The sequence below is a fragment of the Rhinoderma darwinii genome, chromosome 3, assembly GCF_050947455.1.
Source record: "Rhinoderma darwinii isolate aRhiDar2 chromosome 3, aRhiDar2.hap1, whole genome shotgun sequence".
Classification (NCBI taxonomy): domain Eukaryota; kingdom Metazoa; phylum Chordata; class Amphibia; order Anura; family Rhinodermatidae; genus Rhinoderma; species Rhinoderma darwinii.
Window position 1 is genome coordinate 290,359,335 of NC_134689.1, and position 16,277 is coordinate 290,375,611.

Below are 16,277 nucleotides of genomic sequence, written 5' to 3' on the forward strand. Positions count from 1 at the left end.
TAAAGTTTCTGACACAAGAAGTAGGACATTCCATAAACCTATAATAATGTCCGCCATATAGGCTTGGTGGCCATTAAAAAAAAGCACGCAGGTTTTTTTTCTCTCTGCCTCTCTTTCCCATTTGCAAATGTAATGTTGTGATGTCAATTGACTTACCTGGTGCTGTATTTCACAGGATGCCGCTCTGTTCCGGGCCCTCACGTGATCTGTGCTCGCTGTAGGATACAGGGAGTCAGAATAAAGATAACGTTCTGGCACGGCAGCACGGAACGGATCGGCATCCTGTGAAATACACTACATTACATTTGCAAACGGAGGGGGCTGCTTCTTTTATTGATCAAGTTCTTTTGTGCCAATGACCTACTTTGTGTTTCTTATTCACAACTCGGCTGTAACTTGTAGTATGAGGATACGATGATTAACAGATGATCGGACATTATTAAAGGGATTTATTTTTTTGTTCTTCCTACTGATTTTTCACTGTACATGTTCATAAATGTGTGCGATCAGCCAAGGTAAAGTTGGATGACCGATCAGTCATGGGTCTATTTACCAGTTTAATTCTCCTGTCTATGGTCAGCTTGGGCTTGATGATCACCGGCAGTACTAAACTTGACAGCCTAGTCTCAAACTATATGTTTATACAGAAGGAAAAAAAAAAGGGGCAGCAATCCAGCGCAGAGACGTTTTAAAAGGAAGCGCAGTTCCAGTTTTATTTCAGAAAATTCTTTAAAAGATGTATGTCTCCGATGCACAGGTGGTTAGCTATATACAATAGTGCCTACGCGTTTCAGACGAATGCAACGTCCTTACTCATGGCTAGACAACAAGCCATGAGTAAGGACGTTACATTCGTCCGAAACGTGTAGGCACTATTCAATATAGCTAACCACTTCTGCCTTAGTATTGCGGCCATGTCTGTTGCCAGAAGTTTAAATACTCTTTTGGAGGAGAGGCTTCTTGGGTTGCACAGTTGTCTAGTCAACCAGACTGCCCCCTCTCTTGCTGTCAGTTTTAAACTTCTGAAAGGAAACCTAGCCACAACTGTCACTGGAAGTACCCTTAAATACTATGACATAAAGGTACCTACACTGCTGGCCCTGAAATGCTGTGTTACTATAAACTCAGACCAGGGCTAGACAACAATGTTACACAAACTCTGGCAGAGGTGAATGACAGATGATGTAACTGTTGCATGATTTAAGTAATTCAGCTTTTGCCTGATCCCCTCCAATAGAAGTGATTGGAAAAAGTTGGGCAACAGCCTTGATCCACACTTGAATTGGAGTCAGTAAATGGTTTCACTTTAATAGTTCCTTTCTTTGCGCAAATAGACAGGAAAACGATCTGATGCTAACTTCATCTTTAACACATCTTTGGGAGTCATCTTTGGAGTGAAGAAATATGCAGATGCATTGCTACAGATAATCAAGGAGCGCGATATTCAGGTCAACTTTAAACACAACCTTATTGAGGTGCGGGCAGACAAACAAGAAGCCGTGTTTGAGAACCTTGATAACCCAGGAGAGACCAAAGTTTACCAGGTAAACCAGAACGGTGTCACAAGACGCTCAAGAGTTAATAAGCAGTATATCTATAAAAACATCACTTCTATGATGTGATGGAATTAAAGACCCTCCTTAGAGACCTACAGGAATTGTCATAGATAACATTGTTCGAGGGTTGTGAACTTGAACCCTAACCGATTCCCAAAATGAAAGGGCATTGGCACTCTGAAATGTACAAGCAGCACTGAAAGGGTTACAAATATTGAACATCTCCAACACAGTACTTTACATCAATGCTCATGGCTCAGCGGCATCAATGGAAATCAGTGACTGGTGGAAAGAGGTTCTTCAGATCGCCCTGGCGTCTTCATTCTGGAAAATGGTTTGGGTTCGGACTTCAAGAACTCCCAGCAGTCCTCTTCTAACATGACTTCGTCACATATCCGAGAATTATTTCAGGTGGGATTCCTCTTTTGCAATAAATTTGAGAAAATCGCTTGATGCTGCTCATTTCCATTACACATTTCACTTTGAGGACATCTATAATCAATAATATTCATGTCTGTCTTGAAAACCAATTCCAAATATTTAAGATGGTAACAAGGATTTTATTTATTTTTGTTGGGCAGGAAAATATTTATTTTTATGCATGAAATACAATGTGATTCCTTGTATTCTTACAGTATGAAATGCTTCATGTGACCCCTCCAATGGGACCACCAGATGTGCTTGTAAACAGTGCTGTGTCTGACACAGCTGGCTGGGTGGATGTAGACAAGGAGACCCTACAGCATAAGAAGTACCCCAATGTTTTTGGCATTGGAGACTGTACAAACCTTCCAACATCAAAAACAGCAGCTGCCATAGGTAAGAAAATCTTATTCTGAGTATAACTTGGTATCTGAATACCATACAGTCATCTGTCAGTTATCTATCTGTGTCATATATTATTTGCTACGCGAGTATTTCTTGTGGTGGGCTTTTCCTTTTACACAGTATCGAGTTTGAACAGGCAGAGTTGCAGTGCAAAGCATGAGGAAGGGATAGAGCAGCAGCCTAAGCCAATGGTGAGACTAGATTTGTATTTCAGACTACCAAGCAGCCAAGCTGCATTAAAGGGAATGTGTCGCAAATGAAATATTTTTTTAAGTAAGTTACTTATTTTTAGTATATTTACGTTTTTTGCTGTATTTTTTTATTTTTTTTTCCACATTGTGGGATGTATTAAAAATTAAATAATAATTTGACATGTTTTCCTACGTTGGCCACCAGAGGGAGCACTCCCCAGAATTACAGCAAGGTGAATAAGGTAAAGCAAGCTGATTCACAGCTGCTGTAAATGTGGGAGGGAATCTCACCCCCCCCTCCCTATTTTTGGCTACAAGCCAGGAAAAGGTGTCTTCAAATTGCTAAGCATTTTCCGGCTCCCATTTTGGAAGTGATTGTACAATGCAGCTTGTAGACACTATAGGACACACCAAAAAGCTAAGGGTATGTGCACACGCTTACTAAAAAAACGTCTGAAAATACAGAGCTGTTTTGTTTTCAAGGGAAAACAGCTCCAGATTGTCAGCCGTTTTTTAATCAAACTCACGTTTTTCGTGCCGTTTTTTGTGGCTGTTTTTCTATAGAGTCAATGAAAAACGGCTCAAGAAGTGACATGCACTTCTTTTTCTCAGGCGTCTTTTTACGTTCCGTTTTTTGAAAATGAGGCATAAAATAATGCCCCGTTGGAACAGAACGCCGTATTTCCCATTGGAATCAATAGGCAGATGTTTGTAGGCGTTCTGCTTCCGATTCTTCAGCCGTTTTTCGAGACGTTTACGGCCTGAAAAACTGCTGAAAACACTATGCGTGCACATACCCTAAGAATGATGAAAGTGAAGTGAATGACTTTTTAATTGACCGGTTCGCACGGCGTGCGTTTTGCTTGCCAAAAAGCGAATCAAAAACGTTTGAATACGCTTTTCATTTACATAATTGGTAAAGTGTGCTGTATGTACATACAACACCCTTTTTTACACATGCGGTTTTAAAAAACGCGTTGTGTAAAAGAAGTGTCGAGTCAATTCCTTTGCACGTTAAACGTGCCAAATGTTCCCATAGTCAATGGGAGTCCTAATTATGTGCCAAAAAGCGCACAGAAAATGCTTCAAAAAACGCAAAAAAAGAGTCAAACGCTTGATTAAGCTTCCCATTTACATCAATGGGAAAGCGAGCCGTTTGTTTTTTTACGCAAGCGTTTATGTTTTGCGTAAAAAAGAACAGTGGGGGGGGGGTTGTGTGTGGCGCAGTTGCATGTTTGGTGGGATTTATGTGTGTGTGGGGGGTGCTCGCCGCTGATTCTTAAAAACAGCTGATAAGCGGCTATGAAGGATCAGCGACGCTCTTCTGCGCACACTACACACCGCTCTGCTGCGTGCGCACTCACAGTCCTGCTGCATACACACACACAACTCTACTACACACACACTCACACACACACACACACACACACACACAGAGTCGTGGGGGGGGGGCTGTGAGAGAGAGAGTAAGACAGAGACACACACCTTACCTGCAGTGCGGCCGGTCTTCATAATGACGCCGGCTTTCCCCCTACAAACCAGCTTCTATGCTGGGTAGCTCTGAACTGTTCATAAAACTTTTCCTTCTTGGTGTTGCTATTTCAATGTTGAGGACTGTATGTACACTGGAGGGGTGGGGGGAATAACGGGGATGGAACGGGGGAATATTTATAAGCTCTTACTATTCCCAAATAGGGGGCTAAAGAAAAAAAATAGAGGCCAGAAAATCAGGATGGAAGGCGGGTTCTCTACAGTGTTTTTGCTACACAAACTTCCTCATTATACACTCCAATATATATGCTAACCGCCATTGCCAGACCTCTAGGCGGCATTAACAGTCATCAGCAGACTTATTGAGCCTGGTCCTTATTAGCTCAGTTGCCTGCTAACTTCTGTTTGTGTCGCCCGGCGGTCCCGGTCTTGCACCATTGGTCAGTATAGAAGCTGGAAGTGTATAATGTTGTCTTGTAGAAGTTGGCATATGAAGTGTAGATTTCTCTGTAGTCTAAACCCAGTGCCCCCTCACTAACCATTTAAATCCACAGTCTGGCAGGTTTATTTTTATTGCAATTCTGCCATAATAGTGGAGGTTGTGGCCTGGGCCAGACTGACGTCCAGTGCCCCCCCCCCCCCCCCCCCCATTTGCTCTGGGTCCCAGCATCTGCCTGTGTTTGGCAGGTGCTGATCCTTATCGCCACTGTCTCCACTGCTAATGTGCACTCATCGTTTAAGGTTCTGGTGGGCTGTTCCATTAAGGAAGGGATATTGGTGGCAGCCCCTACATCCCCCTGGGTGTTGAAAGCCCCAAGGCATGTTCCCAGATGCTCTCTAAAGTTTGTAAAATCCAGCCATGTGAATGGAGAGGGGAATTTTTTTTAAGCCCTCCTATTCTTCAAGAATAAGAGGGCTAAATAATAAAATAGAAGACAAAAAAAACACTTACATATACTTTTCTAGAAAACAACTGGAATTCCGCTTTATTCCTGGTTTTAATGCTTTTCATCAAAACAGAAAATAATCTTGTTTGAAAAAAAAATGTCCTTAACCCCCTAATGACGAGCGACGGATATATATTTGTTAGTTCCCGCATAGTGACGGATATATACGTCGCTCTGATCGGGTGGGTACTGCCAGTGTACACACGTGATCAGCGGCAGGAGCACAGCTGTTAAGCACATTCCGATTCCGGCAGTTGTCAAAAGCGACAGAGGCATCTAATGTGTTTGACACGAGGGAGGGAGCTCCCTCTGTCGCCCCATCGGCGACCTGCAAAGAAATCGCGAGGTTCCGTTGGGTTTCCATGGCCAGGTCTGCCTTCAGCATCTGCCTATTAGCCCATGTCAGAGGCATGGCCTAATTGATTGCCTGTCAGTTTTACACTGACAGACAATAATGCTTTGGTATACTAAGTATACCAAAGCATTATATCAGCGATCAGCAGATCGCATTGTGAAGTCCCCTGGTGGTGTATTACGGTGCAGATTTTCCGCAAATCTGTTGCGGGAAATTCGCAGTGTTTACACTACGTGTGAACCCGGCCTAATTCTATTAGAGAAAAAAGTCAAACAAAAAAGAGAGAAAAATATGACTTATTCACTTTATCTCCTAAGAAAAATGAATCACCGAGCTCGGCATTTAGGGGCCAACGGAGGTCAACATTCAATATCCTTAAATGACCTTGACAAATAACCACCAGGGAATGTAAACCTTCCTCTTAACAGACAGAGATACTGAGCTTTTAATAAGAAACTGCAAGTTCCATGCGTTAATGTGACCCTAAGGCTAGATTCACATGAGCGTTTCCGTTATTCATCAGCAAAAAAAGGACACGTTTTTCATGTGTTGCTGTTCCGTGTGCCATCAGTGTTTGTTGCGTGTGGCATCAGTTGTTGTCAGTGTTGGTGCACATTTCTTTATTTAATTTTTTATTTCCTCTGCATTTCAAGGAACTGGTGAATGAATGACGGACATCACACGGATGACTTCAATGGGTGCGTGTTCCGCAAAAAAAACGCACAATATGACATGCAGTGTGTTTCACGCAACGGAAACACGCTGCATGAAAAAACACTGCATGTCTGAATGGCCACATTGGATTGCATAGGTCCATGTGATGGCCGTTGCTTTAACGGCCGTCACACGGACGTATTCAACGTTTGTTTGAATAAGGCCTAAGGAAGCATGCAAGTTCTGACTGTAAATTAAATACATAGTAACACTGGTGGTAACTGGAGAGAAAAGAAGGTACAGGCTCATCAAATACAATATTCAATAAATCATGTTTGGAATGTACCAAGAAAATGCAGTTTTTTACCAATAAGACAATGCACTTAATTTAATCTTGCAAGTGTTCAAAATAAATGGCTTATTATCAGTCATGTGATATGTGCATGCAGAGGGCAGATAAGAGGGATTAGGATATGTTCACACAGACAGGATACGCTGCGTAAAAGATACAGCGTATCCACCCTGGTCGCTTCAGGGAATTCCACCCGAAAAACCATACCAAATTGTGGCGCAGTTTTTCGGCCAGAATGTCAGCTGCGGAAAACAGCACGTAAAAAATGGTGACGGTTCACTTTGATGTCCTGCAGCTGGCCTCCTGGGATGACGTTTCATCCCATGTGACTGCTGCAGCCTGTGATTGGCTGCAGCAGTCACATGGGATGAAACGTCGCCCCAGGAGGCCGGCCTGGATTAAGAAGCATAACATTCTGGGTAAGTATAAGGCTGTGTTCACATCAGCGTTGGTTTCCATTGGGAGGGGTTCCGTCTGAGTTTTTCGTCGGGTGAAACCCTCAACGGAAAGGCAAACGGTAACCATAGCTTCCGTTTGAATAACCATTGATCTCAGTGGTGAAGGATACTTTGCTAATGGTTTCTGTTTGTCACCGTTGTGAAAGGGTTCCGTTTTGATGGAATCAATAGCGCAGTCGACAAACCGAAAGCATTAGCAAAGTATCCGTCACCATTGAGATCAATGGTTATTCAAACGGAAGCTATGGTTTCTATTTGCCTTTCTGTTGAAGGGTTCCTCCGATGGAAAACTCAGACGGAACCCCTCAACGGAAACCAACGCTGATGTGAACAGGCCCTAAGATTTTTGTTTCTTTTGCTGCTGAATCACAACTGTACCACCGCAAAAATCGTAACATCTGCTATTTGTTGCGAGTTTTACCTCACCATTGATTTAAATCGGCCAAAACAGCAAAAAAAATAGCAGCGATTACGCAAATAATGTTGTGGCTGAAGCGTGTGATATGTCATAAATGTCTCTGATGGAAAACCCCTTCAAGTTGTTTTATTATAGGTCAATTACTAATAATCAAATAAAATACAGCAAAAAAACTTAAAAAAATATAATAGAAATAAGTAACGACACTTAAAAAAAAAAAAGGTTTAATTCGCGACACATTCCCTTTAAGGCCCCATGCACATGACCGTGTTCAGTCCGTGATATATGGTCCGCAGGTCGGCCGCATGTCCCGGACCGAGCGCAGTGCAGGGAGCCGGGCTTCTAGCATCATACTTCTCTATGACGCTTGGTGTCAAACTGTCTCGTACTGTAATCATGTTTACAGTACGGGACAGTTTCCCGCAGCAAAGCAGTGACTCCTAGCGTCATAGATAAGTATGATGCTAGGAGCCCGGCTCCATTCACTGCGCTCGGTCCGGGACATGCGGCCGACCTGCGGACCATATATCACGGACCGAACACGGTGGTGTGCATGGGTCCTTAAGGGTGTATTTAGACGTGATTTTTTTTGTGGTATTTATCCGCTGCAGCTTCCACAAAATTACAGAGAAACACGGTTATGAAAAGTCTCAAAAGACAAACGCCACAAAATGGTCTGTGTCCATACAACCGAACCGAAGTTTTAGCATGTTATGCAACTAATTACTATTTTACTTTGCATCTGCTCCATTGCTTTGGGTTTGATATTATGCAAGTATCTTAAATGAAATTAACTTGGGACTTGTCTTAAAGAGGCTCTGTCACCAGATTCTCAAACCCCTATCTCCTGTGATCGGCGCTGCAATGCAGATAACAGCAACGTTTTGTTTTTTTTAAAAACTTTCATTTTTGGCCAAGTTATGAGCTATTTTATATATATGCAAATGAGCTTTGAAATGGACAACTGGGCGTTTTTTTTCCGTTATGTCCAACTGGGCGTGTATTGTTTTTAACTGGGCGTGTTTATGTGTATGATGCTGACCAATCAGTGACCAGTCAGCGTCATACACTCCTCAACATCTGCACGCTCCTCTCCTGAAATATTCTGTGCTGCTGTGAACTCTGCTCTTACCATTACGTAGCTCTCAGTCTGTTACCTCTCCTCCACTCCTGTCCTCAATAACACCTTCACATGATTGGCAAGTCACCACCCCGCACAAGATCCTACTGCACGGCTGACAGCCGTCAGCTGTATAGCTAACAGCACGGTTGTGTTGGAAGCGCGCCCTACTGTGTCTCACTTAGCAGCTGGGTGTGTTCCCCTCATCTAGATGCTACGTTCTATCCTGACCGCCGGTGAATTCTCCGTGCGGTCTTCGCAGTGCTGCTACCCCGTTTACCTACAGGAGCAGAACGCGGCTCCTGAAATACTTTGTGCTGCCTTAAACTCTGTGGACAGGTCAGGATCCTGTTTTTTTTAAATGCTGCTGGGGAACCCGCTCGATCCACTATATAAGGCTGCGCCTCCATCCTCTTCTGCCCCAGTCACTTATTCCCAAGCACTGTAAACTTTCAGATTGGTTGCGCTGTGAATATTCGGAGAACGTGATTGGTTTATGTGCAGGGTAATGAACATACAGACAAGCAGTAGAAGACTGAATTCAATGAAATGCTCAGCCCTTAGTCAGTCTTCTACTGCTTGTCTGTATGTTCATTACCCTACACATAAACCAATCACGTTCTCCGAATATTCACAGCGCAACCAATCTGAACGTTTACAGTGCTAGGGAATAAGTGGGCCCTCGGCTGATGCTGCCGCAGTGCCGTCAGGGGCTTGCCCATAGCTGGAGTCCCGGAGCAGAGCCACTTCTGGCACTCTGCCTGGGATTCCTGCTCTTCTCCTGACATCACTGTCCATATATGGACAGAGATGTCAGGGGCAACCCCAGAGCTGGAGTCCCGGGCAGAGCGCTAGTAGGATCTTCCTGGGACTCCAGCTGTGCTCCTGACATCACTGGGACTCCTGCTCTGGGGAAGCCCCTGACATCATTGTCGATGTATGGACATCGATGTCAGAGGCTTCCCCAGAGTCCCGGAGCAGAGCCGATAATAGCGCTCTGCCCGGGACTCCGCTCTGGGGAAGACCCTGACACACTGTCCATATATGGGCAGCGATGTCAGGGAATTCTACAGAGTCCCGGAGCAGAGCCTGTACTAGCGCTCTGCCCGGGACTCCGGCTCTGGGGAAGCCCCAGACATCTCTGTTCATATGTGGACAGTGATGTCAGCGAATTCCACAGAGTCCCGGAGCAGAGCCGATACTAGCGCTCTGCCCGGGACTCCGCTCTGGGCAAGACCCTGACACACTGTCCATATATGGGCAGCTATGTCAGGGAATTCCGCAGCGCCCCGGAGCAGAACCGATACTAGCGCTCTGCCCGGGACTCCGGCTCTGGGGAAGCCCCAGACATCGCTGTTCATATGTGGACAGCGATGTCAGGGAATTCCAGAGTCTCGGAACGGAGCCGATACTAGCGGCTCTGTGTCCCGCGGGCCGCAGATGACAGCCCCAGGGGCCGCATGCGGGCCGTGTGCTTGAGACCCCTGCTTTTGATGGTCCGTACTAAAACAGCTGTTCTGTGTAAGCTGGCATTAACCACTTCCTGAGTAAGGCTGGGTTCACATGTAACGTAAATACTGCAGATTTTCCGCAACGGATTTTGTTGAGAAAAGTGCGCAGCATAATACAGTAGCAGCAGAGTGGATGAGATTTGAATAAATCTCATCCACACACTGCATGAATGATAAGCGGAAAAGCCGTTCAGAAATCGATGTGCGGTTTTTTAATCCACAGCATGTCAATTGTATTTGCGTAATCGCTGCTTTTTTGTTGCAGGTTTTCCCAATTGAATTCAAATAGCAGATGTTGCGATTTTTGCGGTGGAAAAGCCGCAAAAATCGCAGCTCAGGAAAAAAAAAAAAAATCTTCTACTTACTCAGAATTCTGTGCTTCTTCGTCCAGGCCGGCCTCCTGGGGTGACGTTTCATCCCATGTGACCGCTGTAGCTAATCACAGCATCTTCCAATCCATTTTCCGCAGCGGACATTCCAGATGAAAATCTGCACCACCATTTGGTGCGGTTTTTCGGGCGAAATTCCCTGCGGCAACCAGGGCGGATAAGCTGTGTTCTTTTACGCAGCGTATCTGCCCTGTGTGAATATATCCTAATCCCTCTTATCTGCCCTCTGCATGCACGGATCACATGACTGATAATAAGCCATTTATTTTGAATGCTTGCACTTTCTAGGGTACAAAAAGTACAGACTTTATGGATGTTTTGGAACACCTCATTAATGACTATTATATATTGAATTAATTGCATTGTCTTATTGCTAAAACAAAAAACGGCTTTTTGTTGGTACATTTCAAGCATGAGTTATTAAATATTGTATTTGATGAGCCTGTACCTTTTTTTTATTTTTTTTTTCTCCAGTTACCACCAGTGTTACTATGTATTTAATTTACAGACAGAACTTGCATGCTTCCTTAATTTCACATTAACGCATGGAACTTGCAGTTTCTGATTAAAAGCTCAGTATTGTATCTCTGTCTGTTAAGAGGAAGGTTTACATTGCTTGGTGGTTATTTGTCAAGGTCATTTAAGGATATTGAATGTTGACCTCCGTTGGCCCCTAAATGCCGAGCTCGGTGATTCATTTTTCTTAGGAGATAACGTGAATAAGTCATACTGTTCTTTCTTTTTTGTTTTACTTTTTTCTCTAATAGAATTTGTCATTAGCCCCTGGTTCTTCACCATTAGGCCAGGTTCACACGTAGCGTAAACACTGCAAATTTTTCCAGATTTCGCTGTGGAAAATCCGCAGCATAATACAGAAGCAGCAGAGTGGATGAGATTTCAACAAATCTCATCCACACACTGCGTAATGCTGCTAAAGAAACGCTAATAAATTGACCTGTGGTGCGGTGTTTTAATCCGCAGCATGTCATGTCAATTTATGCTGCGGAAACGCTGGTTTTCTGTTGCAGGTTTTCCCCATTGAATTCAATGGAGAAGACAAACCCGCAAAAAATAGCAGATGCTGCGATCTTTGCGGCGGAAAAGCGGTGAATCCGCAAGACAATCTAAACAGTACTTACCCAGATCTCTCTGCTTCTACGTTCAGCTCGGCCTCCAGGGATGAAGTTTCATCCTATGTTATCTATAGACAAGGAGAGAAAAAAAACAAAAAACACCCGGCGCACATCGTGCATCATCTCTTGTTTAAAGTGACAAAGGGTTGGGGGTAGGCGGTTGTGCTTACCTTGTGGTGTTGTGCTAGGAGCGCAACGTGTAGCATTCTTATCCATTAAACATATATCTTATTTAAACTTCTTGCCTTGGATTGAATCCTTCAATTCCACAACAATTGGACAGCGCTGGAGAATTTTATCCACTTTTTTCTCCATTTATCTCGATCTACTGAGGGAGCCCTGACAGCCCCTGCACGGATTTACCGCCTCTAACACAGTTTCAGGTGTCAAATGATGGTTTCAGTGACCTTATTGACATGATATGCTGTGCTGCATAAATTGTTGTATAACATAGGTCAAACTGTATGAAACAATTTATGCGGCACAGCATATGACGTCATTGTACTACTGAACATAAGGGAGATTTTAATTATTTTTTGATCACTCCAATTGAACAAATAGACCCCTCCCTCAGTAACAGTTTTGAGAATTTATGTAAAAGGGAGATCTTCTGGATCTACAAACTAGACACCCCTATGGGCCTCAATGAGGTCACTGAAACCATCATTTGACACCTGAAACTGTGTTAGAGGCGGTAACAGGTCTCCTTAGCAACCAGAGACACCAACCCGTCTCCTGGCTTCCGAGCGTTAGCGCTCGATCTCCATAGCGACCTGAGACGCACATCCTGCGATCCCCGCTGTAAACGGCAGACACATATTCTGGAACATTCCTTAACTGTTAGTATGATATATAGTATCCCAAGCCCTTAAAGTTTTAATCTTTGATCATACGGTTAGAAATGTCAATGACAGTAATACTGGCGGAATTTTTTTAATTAATTTTTTCATTTTAACCATTTTTTAGTTCCACGAGCACAACGGCAAAAGCCCTCTCATGTTTCTCCTGCACTGAGCCACATACACTGTAGAACAGTAATAAAGTTCATGTGTACAGTCTCTATGTTTATCATCAATTGTGGGTATTTGTTCAATTGCATTTGTTATTAAAGTTTTTTGTTTTTGTTTTTTTCTTTGACCTTTGACCCCAGAAACGGCAGTCTTGGCAGTCTTTTTAAGCTATTTAAACCCTGCTGGGTCCTCCAGCATCATGTATGTTTCTTTGCCTGATGAAGAGATCGGTCCGATCTCGTAACGCGTAGCATTCTTATCCATTAAACATATATCTTATTTAAACTTCTTGCCTTGGATTGAATCCTTCAATTCCACAACAATTGGACAGCGCTGGAGAATTTTATCCACTTTTTTCTCAGTTTCATCCTATGTGACTGCTGCAGAAAATCACAGGCTGCTGCGGTCACATGGGATGAAACGTCCTCCCAGGAGGCCGGGGCTGCAGGACATCAAAGAGACGCGTCACCATGGCTATGGGTAAGTACAGACTTTTTTTTTTTTTTAGGTGCTGTTTTCCATAGCAGACTTTCAGGACAAAAAACTGCACCACAATTTGGTGTGGTTTTTCGGCCGGAAATCCCTCCAGAGCGGATACAATGTCTACTTTTACGCAGCGTATCCGCCCTGTGTGAAAATAGCCTTACTGTATTCTACCTGTATATAATACAGTGTACACAGACTGCCTATGTTAGGGTTAGCATAAACTTCAATTCCCTAATTTATTGTCCTGTTAGGAGGGAGATCTATCTGTAGACAACCCTTTTATAAATTTTAGACTGCAATCCAGTTTCTTTTCACCCCTAAATTCTACTCCTATATGTAGGAAATACAGAGGGAATTTATTAGGACTTGCGTTTTATATACCAGTCGTAAAATGTGCCTAATTGGCACACGCCTGTTAATAAATTAGGATCTTTGTCTGTCTGTGCACCAGGAAGAGAAATTGCATAGATTTCAGCTATAATTTACGCCAGTTTCTGGCATAAATTAGAGTAAATTTGTTGGGCTACCCCTTACGCTAACCTCCATCCACTTTTTAAACAGTGCCGCGAGCAGCGTAAATGCTTCAAAAGTCAGCAGTTTTTGTGCAAATTGATGCTTTTGCAAATTTTCGATACCCGAAAACCTCCATAAAAAAGTTGATAAATTTCCCCCTACATTTTTCTTTTTCTGTTACTTATATATACAGTCAGAAAAAAATAAAGTACACCCTCTTTGAATTCTATGGTTTTATGTATCAGGACATAGTAAAAAAAAACATCTGATCATTAGGCTATGTTCACACAGAGTTTCTTGACAAGTTTTTGGACGCGGAAACCGCGTCGCAAAACTCGTCAAAAACCAGCCGAAAATGACTCCCATTGATTTCAATGGGAGGCGTCGGCGTCTTTTTCCCGCGAGCGGTAAAACCGTCTCGCGGGAGAAAGAAGGGACATGCCCTATCTTCGGGCGTTTACGCCTCTGACCTCCCATTGACATCAATGGGAGGCAGCGAAAGCGTATTTCGCGGAGTTTTATGGCCGTGGGCCAAAAAGGCTGCGAAACACGCCCTGAAAATCGTCGTGCAGGGAGAGGAAAATCTGCCTCAGACTTCCAAACGGAATTTTGAGGCAGATTTTCCGCCTGCAAAAAAACTCAGTGTGAACCCAGCTTTAGGTCTTAAAATTAGGTAAATACAACCTCAGATGAACAACATCACATGAGAAATTACACCGTGTCACCATTTATTTAACAAAAACTAGACCAAAATGGAAAAGCCAAGTGTGAAAAACCAGTACACCCCATGAATCAATAGCTTGTAGAATCACCTTTTAGCAGCGATTAACGTCAAGGAATCGTTTTCTGTATGACTTTGAGTCTCTTACATCGTTCTGGAGGAATTGTAGCCCACTCTTTACAACGTTTCTTCAGTTCATTGAGGTTTGTCGTCACTCATTTATGCACGGCTCTCTTAGGGTCCCGTCACAGCATTTCAAATGGATTGAGGTCTGGACTTTGACTGAGTTACTGCAACAGCTTGATACTTTTCTTTTTCAGTCATTCTGTTGTAGGTTGGCTGTTGGGCATGGAATCATAGTCCTGTAGTATGACCTAGTTTTGGCCAAGCTTTAGCTGTTGGATAGATTGCCTCACATTTGACTCTGTATAATAAAAGTATTCTAGAGGTGTTCATAGTCGACTCAATGACTGCAAAGTGCCCAGGTCCTGTAGCTGCAAAACAATGCCGAATCAGCCCTCCACCATCGTGCTGGACCATTGGTATGAGGTGTTTGTGCTGATATGCTGTTTAGGTTTTTCTCCAAACGTGGCGCTGGGCATTATGGACAAAGACCTCCACTTTGGTGTCGTCTGTCCAAAGGACATTGTTCCGGAAGTCTTGTGGTTTGTTCAGATGCAGCTTTGCAAACTTAAGCCATGCTGCCATGTTCTTTTTTGGAAATAAGAGGCTTTCGCCAGACAACTGCCAAACAAGCCATTCTTGTTCAGTCTTTTTCTAATTGTGCTGTCATGAACTTGAACGTTTAACATGCTACCTGTGGCCTTTAGAGTCCGTGAATTATCAGTGCTACGAAAAGTCTTCAGACCCTTTCATATTTTGTTATGTTGGGGCCTTATGCTAGAATAAAAAAAAACAACAAGTTTTCCCCATCACTTTGCTGTGACACTTGAAACCTAGCTCTGGGGCCTTCCATTTCTCTAGATCATCTTTTAAATGTTGATTGGAGTCCACCTGTGGTAAATTTATTTGATTGGACATGATTTGGAAAGACACTCCCCTGTCTATATAAGGTCTGACAATGCAGATCAGAGGAAAAACCAAGCAGTGAGGAGGAAAGAACTGCCTGTAGAGCTCAGACAGGATTATGTGGAGACACAGATCTGGAGAAGGGTACAAAAGAATAATTCTGCTGCACTGAAAGTTCCCAAGAGCACAGTGGCCTCCATAATTCTTAAATGGAAGAAGTTTGGAACAACTGGGACTCTTCCTAGAGTTGGCCACCCCACCAAACAAAGCGAGGGAGAAGGGCCTTGGTAATAGAGGTTACCAAGAACCCAAATGGTCACTCTGGCTTAGTTCCAACCATCACTGCAGCACTCCACCAATCTAGGCTTTGTTAGAGTAGCCAGAAAGAAGCCTCTCCTCCGTAAAAGACACATGAAACTCTCAGACTGTGAGAAACAAGATTTTGTGGTATGATGAAACTAGATTGATTTGGCTTCAATTCTAAGCATCATGTCTGGAGTAAACCAGGCACTGCTCATTACCTCCCTAAATTGAGGGCATGGTGGTGGCAGCATCATGCTGTGGGGGTGTTTTCAGTGGCCCGGACAGGGAGACTGGTCAGGGTTGGTGGAAAGATGAATGGAGCAAAGTGCAGAGATATTGTTAATAAAACCTGATCCAGAGTGCTCTGGAACTCAGACTGGGCAGACGGTTCACCTTCCAAATAGACAATGACCCTAAGCACACAGCCAAGACAACACAGGATTGGCTTAGGGACAACTCTGTGAGTGGCCCAGCAAAAATCCTGGCTTGAACCCAAATCGAACATCTCTGGAGAGACCTGAAAATTACTGTCCACCAACAGTCCACATCCAACATGACAGAGCTTGAGAGGATTTGCAGAAAATGCCCAAATTCAGGTGTGCAAACCTTGTGGCATCAGCCTCCAGTTTTCTTGGGTATGTTATCGCTGCCAAAAGTGTTTTAACTAAGTACAGACTAAAGGGTCTGAATACTTGTTTCAATGCAATATTTCAGTTTTCAATAAATTAGCAAAGATTACTAATATTTTGTGGCTGCTACTTACCCTCTTAATTCCTAGGGAAGCAGTAAAGCCTCATGCACACGACCGTATT

The 16,277-nt window shown here is 43.5% G+C and overlaps 1 protein-coding gene across 1 annotated transcript in view; it reads left to right on the forward strand.

Annotated features, from left to right (window-relative positions):
• SQOR (sulfide quinone oxidoreductase) overlaps positions 1-16,277 on the forward strand; it is a 52,388-nt gene that overhangs the window by 21,709 nt on the left and 14,402 nt on the right. Inside the window, exons 6-7 of the mRNA XM_075855227.1 lie at positions 1,335-1,544; positions 2,192-2,375. Of these exons, the coding sequence (XP_075711342.1) occupies positions 1,335-1,544; positions 2,192-2,375 (394 nt within the window). The remainder of the gene's footprint in view (positions 1-1,334; positions 1,545-2,191; positions 2,376-16,277) is intronic.